Here is a 13,582-nt window from a genome sequence, read left to right on the forward strand (position 1 = left end):
TGAACATATGGTGCCACTCCTCAAAGTTTCTGCTGAAAAATCTGGTGATAGTCTTAATGGATGTTCTCTTGTTTGTAACAAGTTGCTTTCCTCACTGCTTTTAAGATTCTCCTCTTGTCTTAAACTTCTCACAATTGTTATAAATTGTGTTTTTTGTTAAGTAAAATATATATAATTTAAGGATCCATACTCAGACTACAAAAAAGGGAGGGAGAAAAGAGAAAAGCAGAAGTAATGCCCATCACTGCATGATTTACATGGTAAGTAACAGAATATCATGTTCAACAGTGCAATTTTCCTTTGCTAGTTCAGCGATGCAAGTCTTCATATGAAGTTCACTGTTGTTCTTGCATTTCAGGGTTTAGCTGTGCACTTGTAGGGAGTTAGAGTTCCTGCCAGACCTCTGAGTGGAATTACTATGGCTACAATCACTTTTATTGTAGGATGACAGAGCTTCATATCCCAGTGCTTAACTGTTCTTACAAAGCTGGTCCTTCCATTACTCTTGGTGGAAAGTTATATTGCTGAGAAATCTGTAGCATTACTCACCTTTATAGCCCATAATATATACTACTCATTAATATTAATGAGGACGTAGGCAGCCAGACTTGGTGTAAAGATTAATGGTGTGCTTGGAATGTTTACTAGAAGCCTTTAGAATCTCCTTCACCTCCACTACTGCAGCCATGCCATGGCATCTGGCCTTTAGCTCTTAACTTCAGCCTGCCTGAATGACATAGTTGTTTTGGAACTAGGTCTTCTGCATGGCCCTAAGAGGTTTACGTTTGCAGCATTCACTGCTGGCTCCTCTACGGTTTCCATTACTAGGATCCATAGGAAAATTCACTCTTTCCACAGTAATAATGGCCTTATGAAAGATGCACAGTCATAAACGGCAACTCCTTGTAAGCTTGGCTCTCAGACCACAAGTGGCCATACTCCATGAAGATGGGCCTGCAGCCCTCTGGGCCTACTTGCATGTAGATTTACAGAACTTAATGTCCTCTTGTTGGAAGTAATGGTGCAGATGGATGTGTACATGGCACAGGGTAAGAGCAGATTTGGGCTCCTGGGGGTGCCCAGCACAACTTTAAACTGCTCAGTGGCCAGGATGGCATTGATCTGGGTATTGTGGTGCAAATGGTTGGACATCTTTGTCATGTTCTAGGGTAAGGATGCAAACAGGCTCACAGGCCCCAGGCTGGCCCCAGGAATCCACAACAGGCAGAGCACAGCCAGGGCGAGCAGCTCAAGCCCAGCCCATAGTAGCATACCTTCTAGACTAATGCAGACCATGATCATGGCAGAGTGGGACAACATGTAGCAGTATCAAGGACTCTGGGAGGCCTGCTTCACTCTCCCCTCTCCCCCCGCTGTAGGTTTGGTCTACCCAGGAGAGGAAGTAGATTCAGGATTTTCCTATATCATCATTTTGAGTTGGACTAAAAGATTTTTCAAGAGTTCTATTAAGTTAGAAGTCTTCATAATCTAACCTTCTCACTTTAGTATTGTCTTTTGAAGAAAAAAGTTATTTTAAAAATGTGACATATTTATTCCCAAGGTAAAATGCAACTGATTTTTTTTTTTTCCTGGATAGGAATAAATGTGGAAAATACTACCTAAATGTAAGTTTAAGAACTATGACTGCCTAAGAAAATATATCCTATGCCAGAGACACACAGCTGGACAAGAACTTAAGACCACTCTTTATGGAGTCTCTTACACACTGAAGCAACAGACAGAGTCCTCCAAAGCAACTAGTGGCTTGGTATTAAACAAAAAATGTGACCGATATTAAAAACACATAACACAACTTGCTGCTACCCACTATCCCAACCCCGCCAAAAGAAAACAACCAAAAACAAGACTCAAGGTTCATGGAGCTAAGCTACAATTCTCTGAAATCATCAACTATTATAAATTACAAGTTTTTCTGGTCCTGTCTGCACATGTCTCCATTCTTTCCATTGGCCCTAGGATGTCAGGCAGCTGGCTATTTTTGACATCCTTTCCCTTTCAAGGATGCCTTTAAATACAGGTTTGGGCATGTAGTGAAAACCTGATCAATCTGTATATTCTAGCCTGGTGACCACACGAAAATCTATGTGAACCAAGTTGATCCAAAGGCCCAAACAAAGGATAATTTTGTGTGAATTACTAGGAAATGGAGAAACTCTCTTTCCATTGAGATTGGCAGATAGATGAACAATATGTGCTGGGAACTTCTGAGTGCCATTATGAGCAAGCAGACTGTTACAGCAGTTAGCATATCCTCATGAACATACACACATATATACAGAGTAATGTAGTTCAATGTATCTCTCTGGACAGTGGTTTGAGAAAATTGGATCTTCTAGTCTATGTTTCCACTTTAGAAAGTAGTTAAGGATATACTTTTTTGGAAGAGGTTTAATACATGAAATTTAAAAAACTTCAAACTAGTAATTATTATAAATATATTTTAATTTCACTCTTCATTACTTACCACAAAATTTAAAAAATACCAATATACAGACAAGAGCAAGTAAACTGGAAAAGAGCTAAAAGTTGTATAAAAAAAAAAAACAAACAAATCTAAGCACAGGGATGTAGGAGCAGTGACACACATACCATATACTCTCAAATGAATTCATAAAGCATGTTCCAGGTTAGACAAGTCTTCTTTCTACAGTCCCCTTTTACGGGCGACACCTCTGGAAAGCATCTTAAACCAAAGTTCTTTTATTATGTGAGGAAACATCTTCCCAGACTTCTCTTAAAAAGCATTTTTCATAAAACAACTAACACCAGAGAGGCAGACCTAATCTAAATGCAAGTCATAAATGCCCCCCTCAGGCCCCATAGAACTTGGAAATATTAATGAAAACAAAGCACTATAGAAATGGAAAAGTGACACCTAGTGGCCACTTGGCAGTTTTCCCTTATGGCTTCTGATAACTAGATCTTTTCCGGCTCTTCCCATAACCGTGTTTGGCAAATCTGAATTTCCAATTCCAGAGCCAAACAATGACCTATCTGAATAGTAGATGCCTTTTTAGAGCAGGATCTGAAATGACACTAAACATGGTCTAATAACTAGATAGTGATAATTTCATTTACTGTGCCCAGATGCTATAAAATTCTAGAAATTCCTCAAAGAATAGGACTAATAAATACAGCCTTTTCCCATTGTGACACTGGAATGAAGTACTTTAATCCTACTTATCTACCAGAAGCCTCTATTTTCTATTTTCCTATCTGTCTTTCAATTTCTCAATGGGTTTCCAAATTTTGTGACTGCGATAGGGTGTCAATATTATAGCCCAAGTTTTATTTGATTTCAGGCTATCATCATGTAATGAAATATCTGATAACATTTTCAGGTTTACTGGTTTCAAAAAAGTTTTGAATTTTGATAGAAGTTCACAGTTATTTGATTATACTAAAGGATCAATAAACAACAGTTCCGTAACCCACGGCATTTAGAGGTAAATATCATAGTTATTATTGTATAACTTTTGGCCTACTTCAATAATATCCACTTAACAAAATGTTTTAGAGTAGCACTGTCCAATAGATATATACATGCCACATGTGTAATTTATAATTTTCTTGTAGCCACATTAAGAGTAAAAAGTAAAATGTTTTTTATATAGTTCAGTATATCCAAAATACTGGAGTATGTGATCAATATAAAACAGTTTATTTAAAATATAGTTTTTATATTTTAAAATTTTTATCTAAGTAAGTTCTATATCTGACATGGGGCTTGAATTCATGACCCTGAGATCAAGAGTTACAGCTCCACCAACTGAGCCAGCCAGGTGTCCTGTTAAAAAACTTTTAGTGTGATATTTTATGTTTATAAAACCTGGTAAGAATTTTACAGCCTATCTCAATTTGCAGTATCTCCATTTCAAGTGTTCAATAGCCACACATGGCCTGTGGCTATATACTAGATGACACCGTTCTAGAGTCTGACCCTAATATTCAAGGCCCACAGATTAGAATCACAGAATCAGAACTGGAAGTAAACTTAGAGATCAAACCTCTTGTTACAGATGAGGAAACTGAGGCACATACAGAGTGTGTTTAAATGGCTTACTTGAGGTCAAACAGCTAAACTGAGGCTGAGCAGGCTCTTTCTGTTCCTAGGCTCTTCCCCACTCCAGTACTTTGTTGTAAGTATTATAAGTACTGTATTGTAAGTATTGTAAGATTTTTTTTCTTAGGAAAAAATCACAGAACTAGAATATTCTTTTTTTTTTTAATATTTTTATGATTTCATTTAACATGTAGATGCTTTGCTTCAAAATGCAGGAAATTAATGGGTTGGAGAAAAAGTAATATAGGGGAAGCCATAAAAATATCTGTCATGCCTAATAGCAATTCAATGTAAATGCTACATACACACTTTAGAGAAAACACTAAACTTGGGAGAGCTACATTGTATGGATTGGATTCTGGGTCCAGGACAAAAATCTACAAAATAAAAACAAAAACAAAAACAAAAACAGTCGAGTGGGTTAGTAGAAAAGCAAAGCCTTCAATTGACTATCTGCCCACTGGTCTACAGACCAACTCTTCCTCTTGCAAAGAGAATAAAACTGCTTCTCTGTGGGGTAGCAATGGCTGGCCTCTGGAAACTCTGCCTCCCAAATCCTTGCATCGGGAGGGTCTGGCCCTCTGCTTTCAAGGCCATCCAGCCACGGTGATCCATCTTGCTATTACTGGCTTAGGTCAACTCTGGAGGCCAAGCCCAACCTGCAATGGTTTAGACCCTAAACTGTTACGTTGGGACAGCCTCGGACTTAACAGATGTGATTGATCCCCCTTCTTCAGACTTAAAACTATCATGCTTAGCCTACGGCAAACCCATCTCCCTCATCTTGTAGGGTTTCTTTGGCTTCTTGTAAACCTACATGTCTCTCAAGTCCCAGAAGTGGGAGCTTACCCTCCCATATTGCTGGAACCTTGTATTGGCTGGAGGACAATGTGCCAATACACCCTTGCCCAGGTAGCCACTGCTGTGGTCAGGCCTGAAGGGAGGACGTGCTTTTGGCCCATTGCCTGTTGGTATGTTTGCTATTAACCTGCTTGACAAATGTTCTAACTTATTACATCCAGCCTAAGGAAATGTGCAAGGTCAAAATAATGCTTTGTTTTGGTGCAAGGCTCAGAGGGATAACTTGGAAAGTGTAGTGCCACGTAGAGGAAGAGAACACATTGGATCCCCTATATCAAAGCCTCGGGCTTCCCCATTAATTTCCTAGTCTATTATACTTTGACTTGTGGGGCACAAAAGAAAATCTATGAAAACACACTTGGTAAACTAGAAAGAGCTATGAAAAAACATAAGGTATTATGAAAGTATGACCTTCAAAAAGGTATGTATACATACATGATTCTAAATATTCTTGTGCTCAAGTATAAGCCACCCCTCAATTGCAAGTTTAAAAGACAATCTCCAAATTTGTAATTATAGCTAGAAAATTGTTTTTTAAATTCTTTCTCATTGCCTCAGTTTCAAAACTTTACTTAGCATTCATGTAATTGGTTATAGGCAACAGTGATTGTAATTGCCTAATCTAGAAGGCCACATTTAGTTCCTGGGTCAGTTAACTAATCATTTCACCAGTGAACCTATCGCTTTCCCAAATGTGTATAAAGAAACTGATTTATGTGCAATAAACATTTTTAAAATATGAATTTAACTGGGACTTTACCCAAGAACGTTAACCTGCCTGGGCTTGTTTTTTCCTCCATGGCTGATCTTTCATTAAGTATCTTTCTGCAGAAAAAAATGGTTTTATATATAATGAAAATCTTGAATAGTTATATTAACAGTAATTCTTACATGTATGGGATAATTACCAAGATCTAGGGCCTGAAATCTTTTCTTTTCTGTAGCAAGGTTGAAACCTTTTTTTTTTTTTTTTTTTTTTCCCTGAGTTTTAAATAAATCCTCTTAAAGTCCTTCTCATGTTCTTGACCAAGCTAACTATCCTGGCTTTCTGTTTACTCAAATGTGCAATGACTGAATACAGTGTACATTGGAATTATGACTACCAATTGTACCATCTCTTTAAATGTTCGTTTTCTTAAAGTGTGTAAGCCCTGTCTTCAATATATAAGATATAAGAAATGGAGATGCTCCAACTTCTACAAATATACTATTATAAATCCATTATAAATGAATCTTAGACACAGGAAAGTGGCAATACGAAACTCCTCAAACTCAAAAACTGCATCAGAAAATAAAAACAAAACCAAAACAAGATGTATGTGATATTCTTGGTTGGAAGTATTTTAACAAAGGGATAGCAACTAGTGGGTTTTAAGCCATTTCACTGAGTAAAGAAGTCAGTAGGGAACTGAACCATTCTTTGTAAAGGGAAACCTCACATCTCCCCATACTGCTGTGGAAGTAAGGTGCAAATCTATAACAATTGGTAGACTACTGAGGAATAAAAGATAAAATCAGTATCAATACAGTACAGAGGTTATACAGTTTTTTTGTAAATGAAATGCTTTAACACTTTCCTAATTTTTAAGAGTTAAAAGTAAAATGCTAGAGTGTCCAGTGGATGTCACTGAAGTCTCCGGGGTCTCCCAGGCCCCCCTCTGCTTCAAAGTAGTTCATGAAGGCAGCCATGGCTGTGTCGTCATTGTCACACAAGGCATCAAAATCCAGCTGGGCATTTTCGCCTATGAAATTAAAATACAGACCTGTGTAAGTATGTTTGGAGGTTAAAAGATGATCTCTCTCTCTCTCTCTCTCTCTTTTGGCTTGCTTAGTCATTTTTAATGATATTCAAGAAACAGACTCTTAATTATAGAGAACAAACTAATGGTTACTAGAGGGGAGGTGGGTGGGTGGATAGGTGAGATAGGTGTAGGGGATTAAGGAGTGCCCTTGTGATAAGCATCAGGTGATGTATGGAAGTGTTGAATTACTATATTGTACACCTGAAACTAATATTACACTGTATGTTAACTGGAATTAAATTAAAACTTCAAAAAAACTAATCGCAAGGCTAGAATACTACACAATAGAATTTTGAAGGAAAAGCATGTGTCTTAAATTGCATAAGGCGGATATATTTTTAAATTTATAACAAAGTGCTGTCAGAAACTGCACATAACTCTTGATGCACAAAAATAAGCTGATCTATGAGTTTTCTAATAGAAAATAACAGCACTAAAAGGTATGGACTCCCAGACAATTGGGACCTAGGGGCTAGTCTCTATGCATATGAATGTATAGAGCCTGGAAGGATAAACTTAACTTTATCATTCCTTGTGAAAATTATGTACTTCTTAAAGTATTATTTTTTTAAAGATTTATTTATTTATGATAGAGAGAGAGAGGCAGAGACACAGGAGGAGGGAGAAGCAAGCTCCATGACGGGAGCCCGACGTGGGACTCGATCCTGGGACTCCAGGATCGCGCCCTGGGCCAAAGGCAGGCGCCAAACTGCTGAGCCACCCAGGGATCCCCAAATTCTGTACTACTTTAACCTGAAAGGGAAGCCTGACAGAAAAGCATCCCCTTCCAAAAATCTGAAAAATCTTATAAGAGATTTTTCATTGAAAAAGGAAATAAGAAACCATAGAAGTAAGATTATTTAAGTTAGAGATAAGGAAGAGGCCCTAGAAATTATGGGTTAACACACAGCTACATATTAGCCAAAGTTTTCTAGAAATCTTTCAAAGTAAAATAGAATTTGAGATGATTAACATGTAATGCTCTGTGAGGCTGAAACCCAGTTTCTTTCAAGTTCTTGTTTTCTCTTTAACTTACATTTCCAGTAGATTAGTGTTAGTTATGGATGATATAAAACTGTGTCACTTCAATTTACTTGATTTGAGTCTGCATAAATATAGTTAAGTGAATAATTGCATCTTAAATACTTTTTTATTTAAATGGTATGTATTAACAATACCCATAACTAATTCTGTTGATAACGGAATTTTCAATGTCCAGGCACTGAGTAGCATACACCTTAAAGTCAAAGAGTTTAATTATTGTGCTTAGGATTTTGAATGGAAAAATCTTAGTTTTAAAGCTCATTGCTTCTCTAGAAGTCTCCTATGTCTGAAAACCTAATGATTAAGAAAGTGTTTGGAAAACTAAAATGGGTGGCGGGCAGTTGCCAAGAAATCTTACCAAGGAGTGGTTCATGACTATGGGGAGGAACAGCACTTTGGTTTCGCCTTGTAGCCTCTGACTTCCCTATTTCAGAAGAATTTAGTGGAATCAACTCCTTTTTTGACGTCTGAAAAGACAGAATAATAAACAGTTAAGGTGAACTAGGGGTGGTGGAAGGGGAGGAGGGCAGGGGGTGGGGGTGACTGGGTGGCGGGCACTGACGGGGGCACTTGACGGGATGAGCACTGGGTGTTATTCTGTATGTTGGCAAATTGAACACCAATAAAAAATAAATTTATTTTATTTTAAAAATAATAAACAGTTAAGGTTCCTACTTGAATGAAATAAAGATCTTTTAGTAATGATCAAATGTAGGCCAAATGTTGGCAGCACTACCACTGCCCTCATTGGTGTGACAGCTTGCATTTACTGAGGACTGTGTGCTAGGCAATCCACAGGCTCCGCTCATTTCATGTTTCAAATGTTGTGAGGTCAAGAATCTAAGGGCTAAAGAAGCTAATAGCTTGCCCAAGTGTTGGGACCATTATTCTAACCCATCCACCTGACTCCATAGTTCACATTCGTTATAACCATAAATGAATGCACATACTAGAAGGACAAGTTTTAGATTAAGAAGGAAAAGCTGCTTATTTTTAAGAAAAATGATGGTGAAACTGTGTCTCACCTGAAACTACAATGGGAAATAGTGCTATTGAATAAGAAATGGATTAAACTGGAGGCTTTTACCAAAAAGTTAATATACTGTTACATAGTTACAGACCAAGCAAATAGTTAATCAGTAGCTCATCAACATACATCGCTTACCAATGTAGTATTACTGACAACTTATTAGTGTGGCAATTATCCTCTGACCACATCCCTTTTTCTCTTCTGCTAAGGTAACCACTATCTGAGTTTTATGTTTTATGAAACAAAAGTTTATTTTGAACACTAAATAAATGCAATAATGCTCGGTGGGAAAAAGTACAATATTTACCTGTATTGTCTTAAGTTGATGATCTTGATTTATAAAATGTCTACATAATGTATACTGCTTGGAGATTATGTTGGGATGACTTAACTCCCTCCTTCTTGCCTATTGTCTGGCACAAAATGGATACCTAGTAAACATTTACTAAATGTATGAGTAGAAGTTAAATACTAGACCAAAAGACTCATGACATTTGTATAAAAACATTTTTTTTCAATGTTCTTTATGTCTCTGGTCAGATTTCTCTTTTCTCCTATTTTTTTAGACCACTTATAGACTTACTTTAGATCCTGCTGTTCCCTGAGATACCTTACAATTCTATTGTACTTGACTCTTCCAGATGCGTAGCACTATGTTGAGTCAATTTTGTATATGTAACAATGTATTATAAATAGTATTTGTTAAACCGAGTTAAACAGTATGTAATACTTGTAGTTTACAGTATTAAAATTTCTTTTTCCAGACCATAAGGAGTACATTTAATCCACTGAACTGGAGCCCATTAAAATAATATAATACCTACCATATATTGAGCATATATTGTGTACCAGGCATTGTTAAGTTTTTGTTTTTTTATATCAAATCAAGTAATTCACACACCACTCTAAGTTTGGTGCTATTTGCTACCCCCTATTTAACAGATGAGGAAATTGAGGCACAAAGTTTATAAAACAAGCCTGAGGTTACTTACCAAGCAGTAAGTGTCAAAGTCACAACATGGACCCAGATAGTAAGTGTGCTGAAACTTCTCTGTCAACCACTATTCTATGTTGTTTCTTAAAAACCATGGAAAGAGTTCATTTTATAGGATGGCATGTTTTCTCAAGGGAAATAATTAAGAAGGAACAAATTTCACCCACTTATTTCATGTGTATTATTACTTATTGTACTTACTTTCCTGGAGTTGATAGCACAAGAATCTTTCATTAAATCTGTTGGACTTGAGTCATCAAGAGAAGGAGACTGTAACCTTCAAAAAGTGACACATAAAAATTTTCTCTATGTATTTAGAGGAAAAATTATCTTATAATATGATTTTAAAAATACAGTGAAAAACAGGAGACTGAAGGTCAGGACAGTTTCCATAATTAGACAACCTATTCAGTGCCATACTTATTTTTCTACTATGGAATGTTGAAAAACACCCTGTGGTAAATAGAAACCTAAAACTCTGAGCTAAGAGCTCTTAGGTAAATCATGTTGTCTGTCTTAATAAAGCATGTGGTAAAGTAATGGATTAATAAATAGCAGTTCAAAGTAGGCATTCACATCAAGATTCTGTTCCTTATCAATTCCATATAAATAACAGAACCAAGAATAAAGAAATTTTCCTAATATCCTGCCTATTTCAATGAAAAATGTGTCCTGTTTTTACTATAATTTATCCCCAGGTAGAAAAATCAACAAACCCCAAAACAATGTAAACAATATCCTACACTTTAATCGCTTCAAGACCTAATATAATAATACTGGTCTCTTCAAGACTTTGACAGTAGCACACAAGGACAAATACAATATGATTCATTCATATGAACTACTCAGAGTAGTCAAATTCAGAGACAGAAAGTAGGCTGGTGATTGCCAGGGACTAAGGGGAGAGGGAAATGGACATCATAGTTTGGTGGGAGTTTCAGTTTTGCAAGGTGAAAAAAGTTCTAGAGATGGATGGTGGTGGTGATTACACCACAATGTAAATGTACTTAATGCTACTGAACTATATACCTAAAAATGGTTCAAATACTAAACTTTGGGGCACCTGGGTAGCTCAGTGTTTGAGCATCTGCCTTTGGCTCAGGTCACAATTCCAGAATCCTGGGATCAAGTCCTGCATTGGGCTCCCTGCAGGGAGCCTGCTTCTCCCTCTGCCTATATCTCTGCCTTTGTGTATCTCATGAATAAATAAAATCTTAAAAAAATACTATATATATTTTATTCCAATTAAAAGATAAACTGTCTCTTACTGATGGGTTTTTCATTACTTAAGTCACTTAGTTGTAAAACCTTAAATCTAGAAGGAACCCTGGATCCTATAGCAAAAGTCAGTATAGGATTAAATGCCAAGATTGTACAAACTACACACTCAAGCATTTAAAAATACACCCTATGCTATGGCCAGTTTTACATATTAAGTGTTGTAAAGAAATTTGTGATCAAAGTGTATGATGGATTATGTGCATATCCTTGTGTGTATGATTTATAATACTTTCAATACTTAAAGCATATAGCACATTGCAAGTATTCAATATTCAATAAAATTGGACATACAGTAGTCACATGACAAATGTCTCCATGATTTCCTTTAGTGGAAACTTTTTAATAGGAGAACTTAAAAAAATTAGACTAACAAAATGGTAGAAAACAAAAAGCAAAAATTTCTTCCCTCTTCTATATCTCCCACTCTTCAACACCTAGTTGCAAATATGAGAAGACTCAGATTCAACTAGTCTGAACAACTTTCTGTATTGTTATAGATTGTGGGGTTTAGGTTCTTTACAATTCCAAAATCCAAAATGCCTTGAAAACTGATTTTCCATAATTCTTAAAAAAAAAACACTGATTTTTCCATAATTCTTGTGGCAGTAAAATCAGAATTGATCTGAACTCAGCAAAATCTGACCTGATAATGAGGCTAATGTTTTATCCTACTTTGTTCTGCCAGTATTTACAACTATTCACTTTAGAAATATCTTTAAGCTTTTTTACAGAAAACTGCAAAAAGATGTAAAATTAGATGATAAAATGAAAGAGCATATATCCACCAAACAGCTTCAGTAATTCTTTCCCAAATCTTATTTAATATATATACCCCAAACTCTTCTCTTCTCCCACACATTTTACCATTTAATCTGTAAATACTTCTCAAAGCATAAATACTAATTGGATTATGGGGTGCTGCCCATGAGATAACTAATTGTTCTCTTAAAAAAAGTAAATTCCAAAACACGATCTAAGATCCAACGAAATTCTATGTTCAAGGCCTATCTGGTCTCAAGGGTTTTAGATGGGCAATTAGGAGCCTGCATATACACATATTCACATATATAAACTCATCTCTTTTTTTCTTATACAAATGAGTTATTATACATACTATTCTTTTGTTCTATTCCTGCGCTATTAACTACATATTTTAAAGAGCTTTCTATATTAGTATAAATAGAACTACCTAATTCTTAACAGTTGCGCAATACTCTGTTGTATAGGTATGCCATAACAAGTTGTGGCTATGATAAATATTTAAATCACTACTGTAAACAAGCATGCAATGAAAGGTCTTATTCATCGACCTTTGCACAGTCGTGTAAGAATATTTGCTCCTGGGGTAGAATTTGAGTCTAAGACTATAACCATTTACATTTTTTAATAGGTATCATCATATTGCCCTCCAGAATATTTGTATTAACTTATTAATTAAAAAAACTATTTCCCACTGTTTACTCCCACAGTCACTCACCCATACTGAGTATTATCAAACTTTCAAATCTTTGACAATCTTATAAATGAAAAACCTCATCACCTTGTTTAATTTTATATATAAAGTTGACCCTTGACCAACATGGGATTGAACTGTATGGGTCCACTTACACATGAATTTTCTTTGATAAATACTGTAAGTATATTTTTTCTTATGTTTTTCATCTTCTTTTACATTGAAGTATAGTTGACACACAATGTTACACTAGTTTCAGGCATACAACACAGTTCTTCAACAACTTTATACATTATGCTGTGCTCACCACAAGTGTGGCTCCAATCTGTCACTAATGTTATTACATTACCATTGACTATATTCTCTATGTACCTTTTTTTCCATTGACTTATTAATACTGTAACTGGAAGCCTGTACCTCCCACTTCCTTTCACCCATTTTACCCATCCTCTCCACACTCCTGTTCTCTGGTAACCATCAGTTCTATGTATTTATGGGTCTGTTTCTGCTTTTTGTTAATTTTTTAGACTCCACATAGAAGTGAAATCCTGTGGTATTTCTCTGTCAGACTTATTTCACTCAGTATACAACCTCTAAGTCCATGATGATGTAAGTGGCAAGACCTCATTCCTTTTTTATGACTGAGTAATATCGTGTGTGTGCGTACACACACGCACATATGCTACTTCTTAGCAATAATTGCACCTCAGACAAACCTCATTGCTCAGAATACTGCCACTGTGTAAACACTATTGCAACACTTCTTTATCCATTCATCTATCAATGGACACTTAGGTTGTTTCCATATTTGGCTATCATTAATGGTGCAATAAACATAGGGTGCACAGATCCTTTCAAATTAGTGCTTACATTTTCTTTGGGTAATTACTCAGCAATGGAATTAACAGATCATATATAGGTATTTCTATTTTTAAAGATTTTATTTGAGAGACAACGTGTGTGTGCTAGTGGGGTGAAGGGCGAGGGAGAGAATCTCAAGAAGACTCCTTGCTGGGATGCCTGGGTGGCTCAG

At 36.2% G+C, this 13,582-nt stretch overlaps 1 protein-coding gene and 1 pseudogene across 5 annotated transcripts in view; both read right to left on the reverse strand.

Moving 5' to 3' along the window:
- Positions 1-333: 333 nt before the first annotated feature.
- On the reverse strand, positions 334-1,334 carry LOC112665671 (secreted frizzled-related protein 3-like; annotated as a pseudogene).
- Positions 1,335-2,442: 1,108 nt separating this feature from the next.
- ARNTL2 (aryl hydrocarbon receptor nuclear translocator like 2) overlaps positions 2,443-13,582 on the reverse strand; it is a 123,496-nt gene continuing 112,356 nt past the window's right edge. For 3 of the 5 annotated variants that reach the window (XM_049102584.1, XM_035707402.2, XM_049102583.1), the window contains 3 exons: positions 10,017-10,092; positions 8,150-8,258; positions 2,443-6,687 (listed from right to left, as the gene is read on the reverse strand). In XM_049102584.1, the coding sequence (XP_048958541.1) occupies positions 6,551-6,687; positions 8,150-8,258; positions 10,017-10,092 (322 nt within the window). In that variant the 3' untranslated portion in view covers positions 2,443-6,550. Of the gene's footprint in view, positions 6,688-8,149; positions 8,259-10,016; positions 10,093-13,582 lie in introns of those variants that run through there. The other 2 variants (XR_004809870.2, XR_007406424.1) reach the window with 2 other exon arrangements.

This window comes from Canis lupus, chromosome 27 (genome assembly GCF_003254725.2).
Source record: "Canis lupus dingo isolate Sandy chromosome 27, ASM325472v2, whole genome shotgun sequence".
NCBI classification, from domain to species: Eukaryota; Metazoa; Chordata; class Mammalia; order Carnivora; family Canidae; genus Canis; species Canis lupus.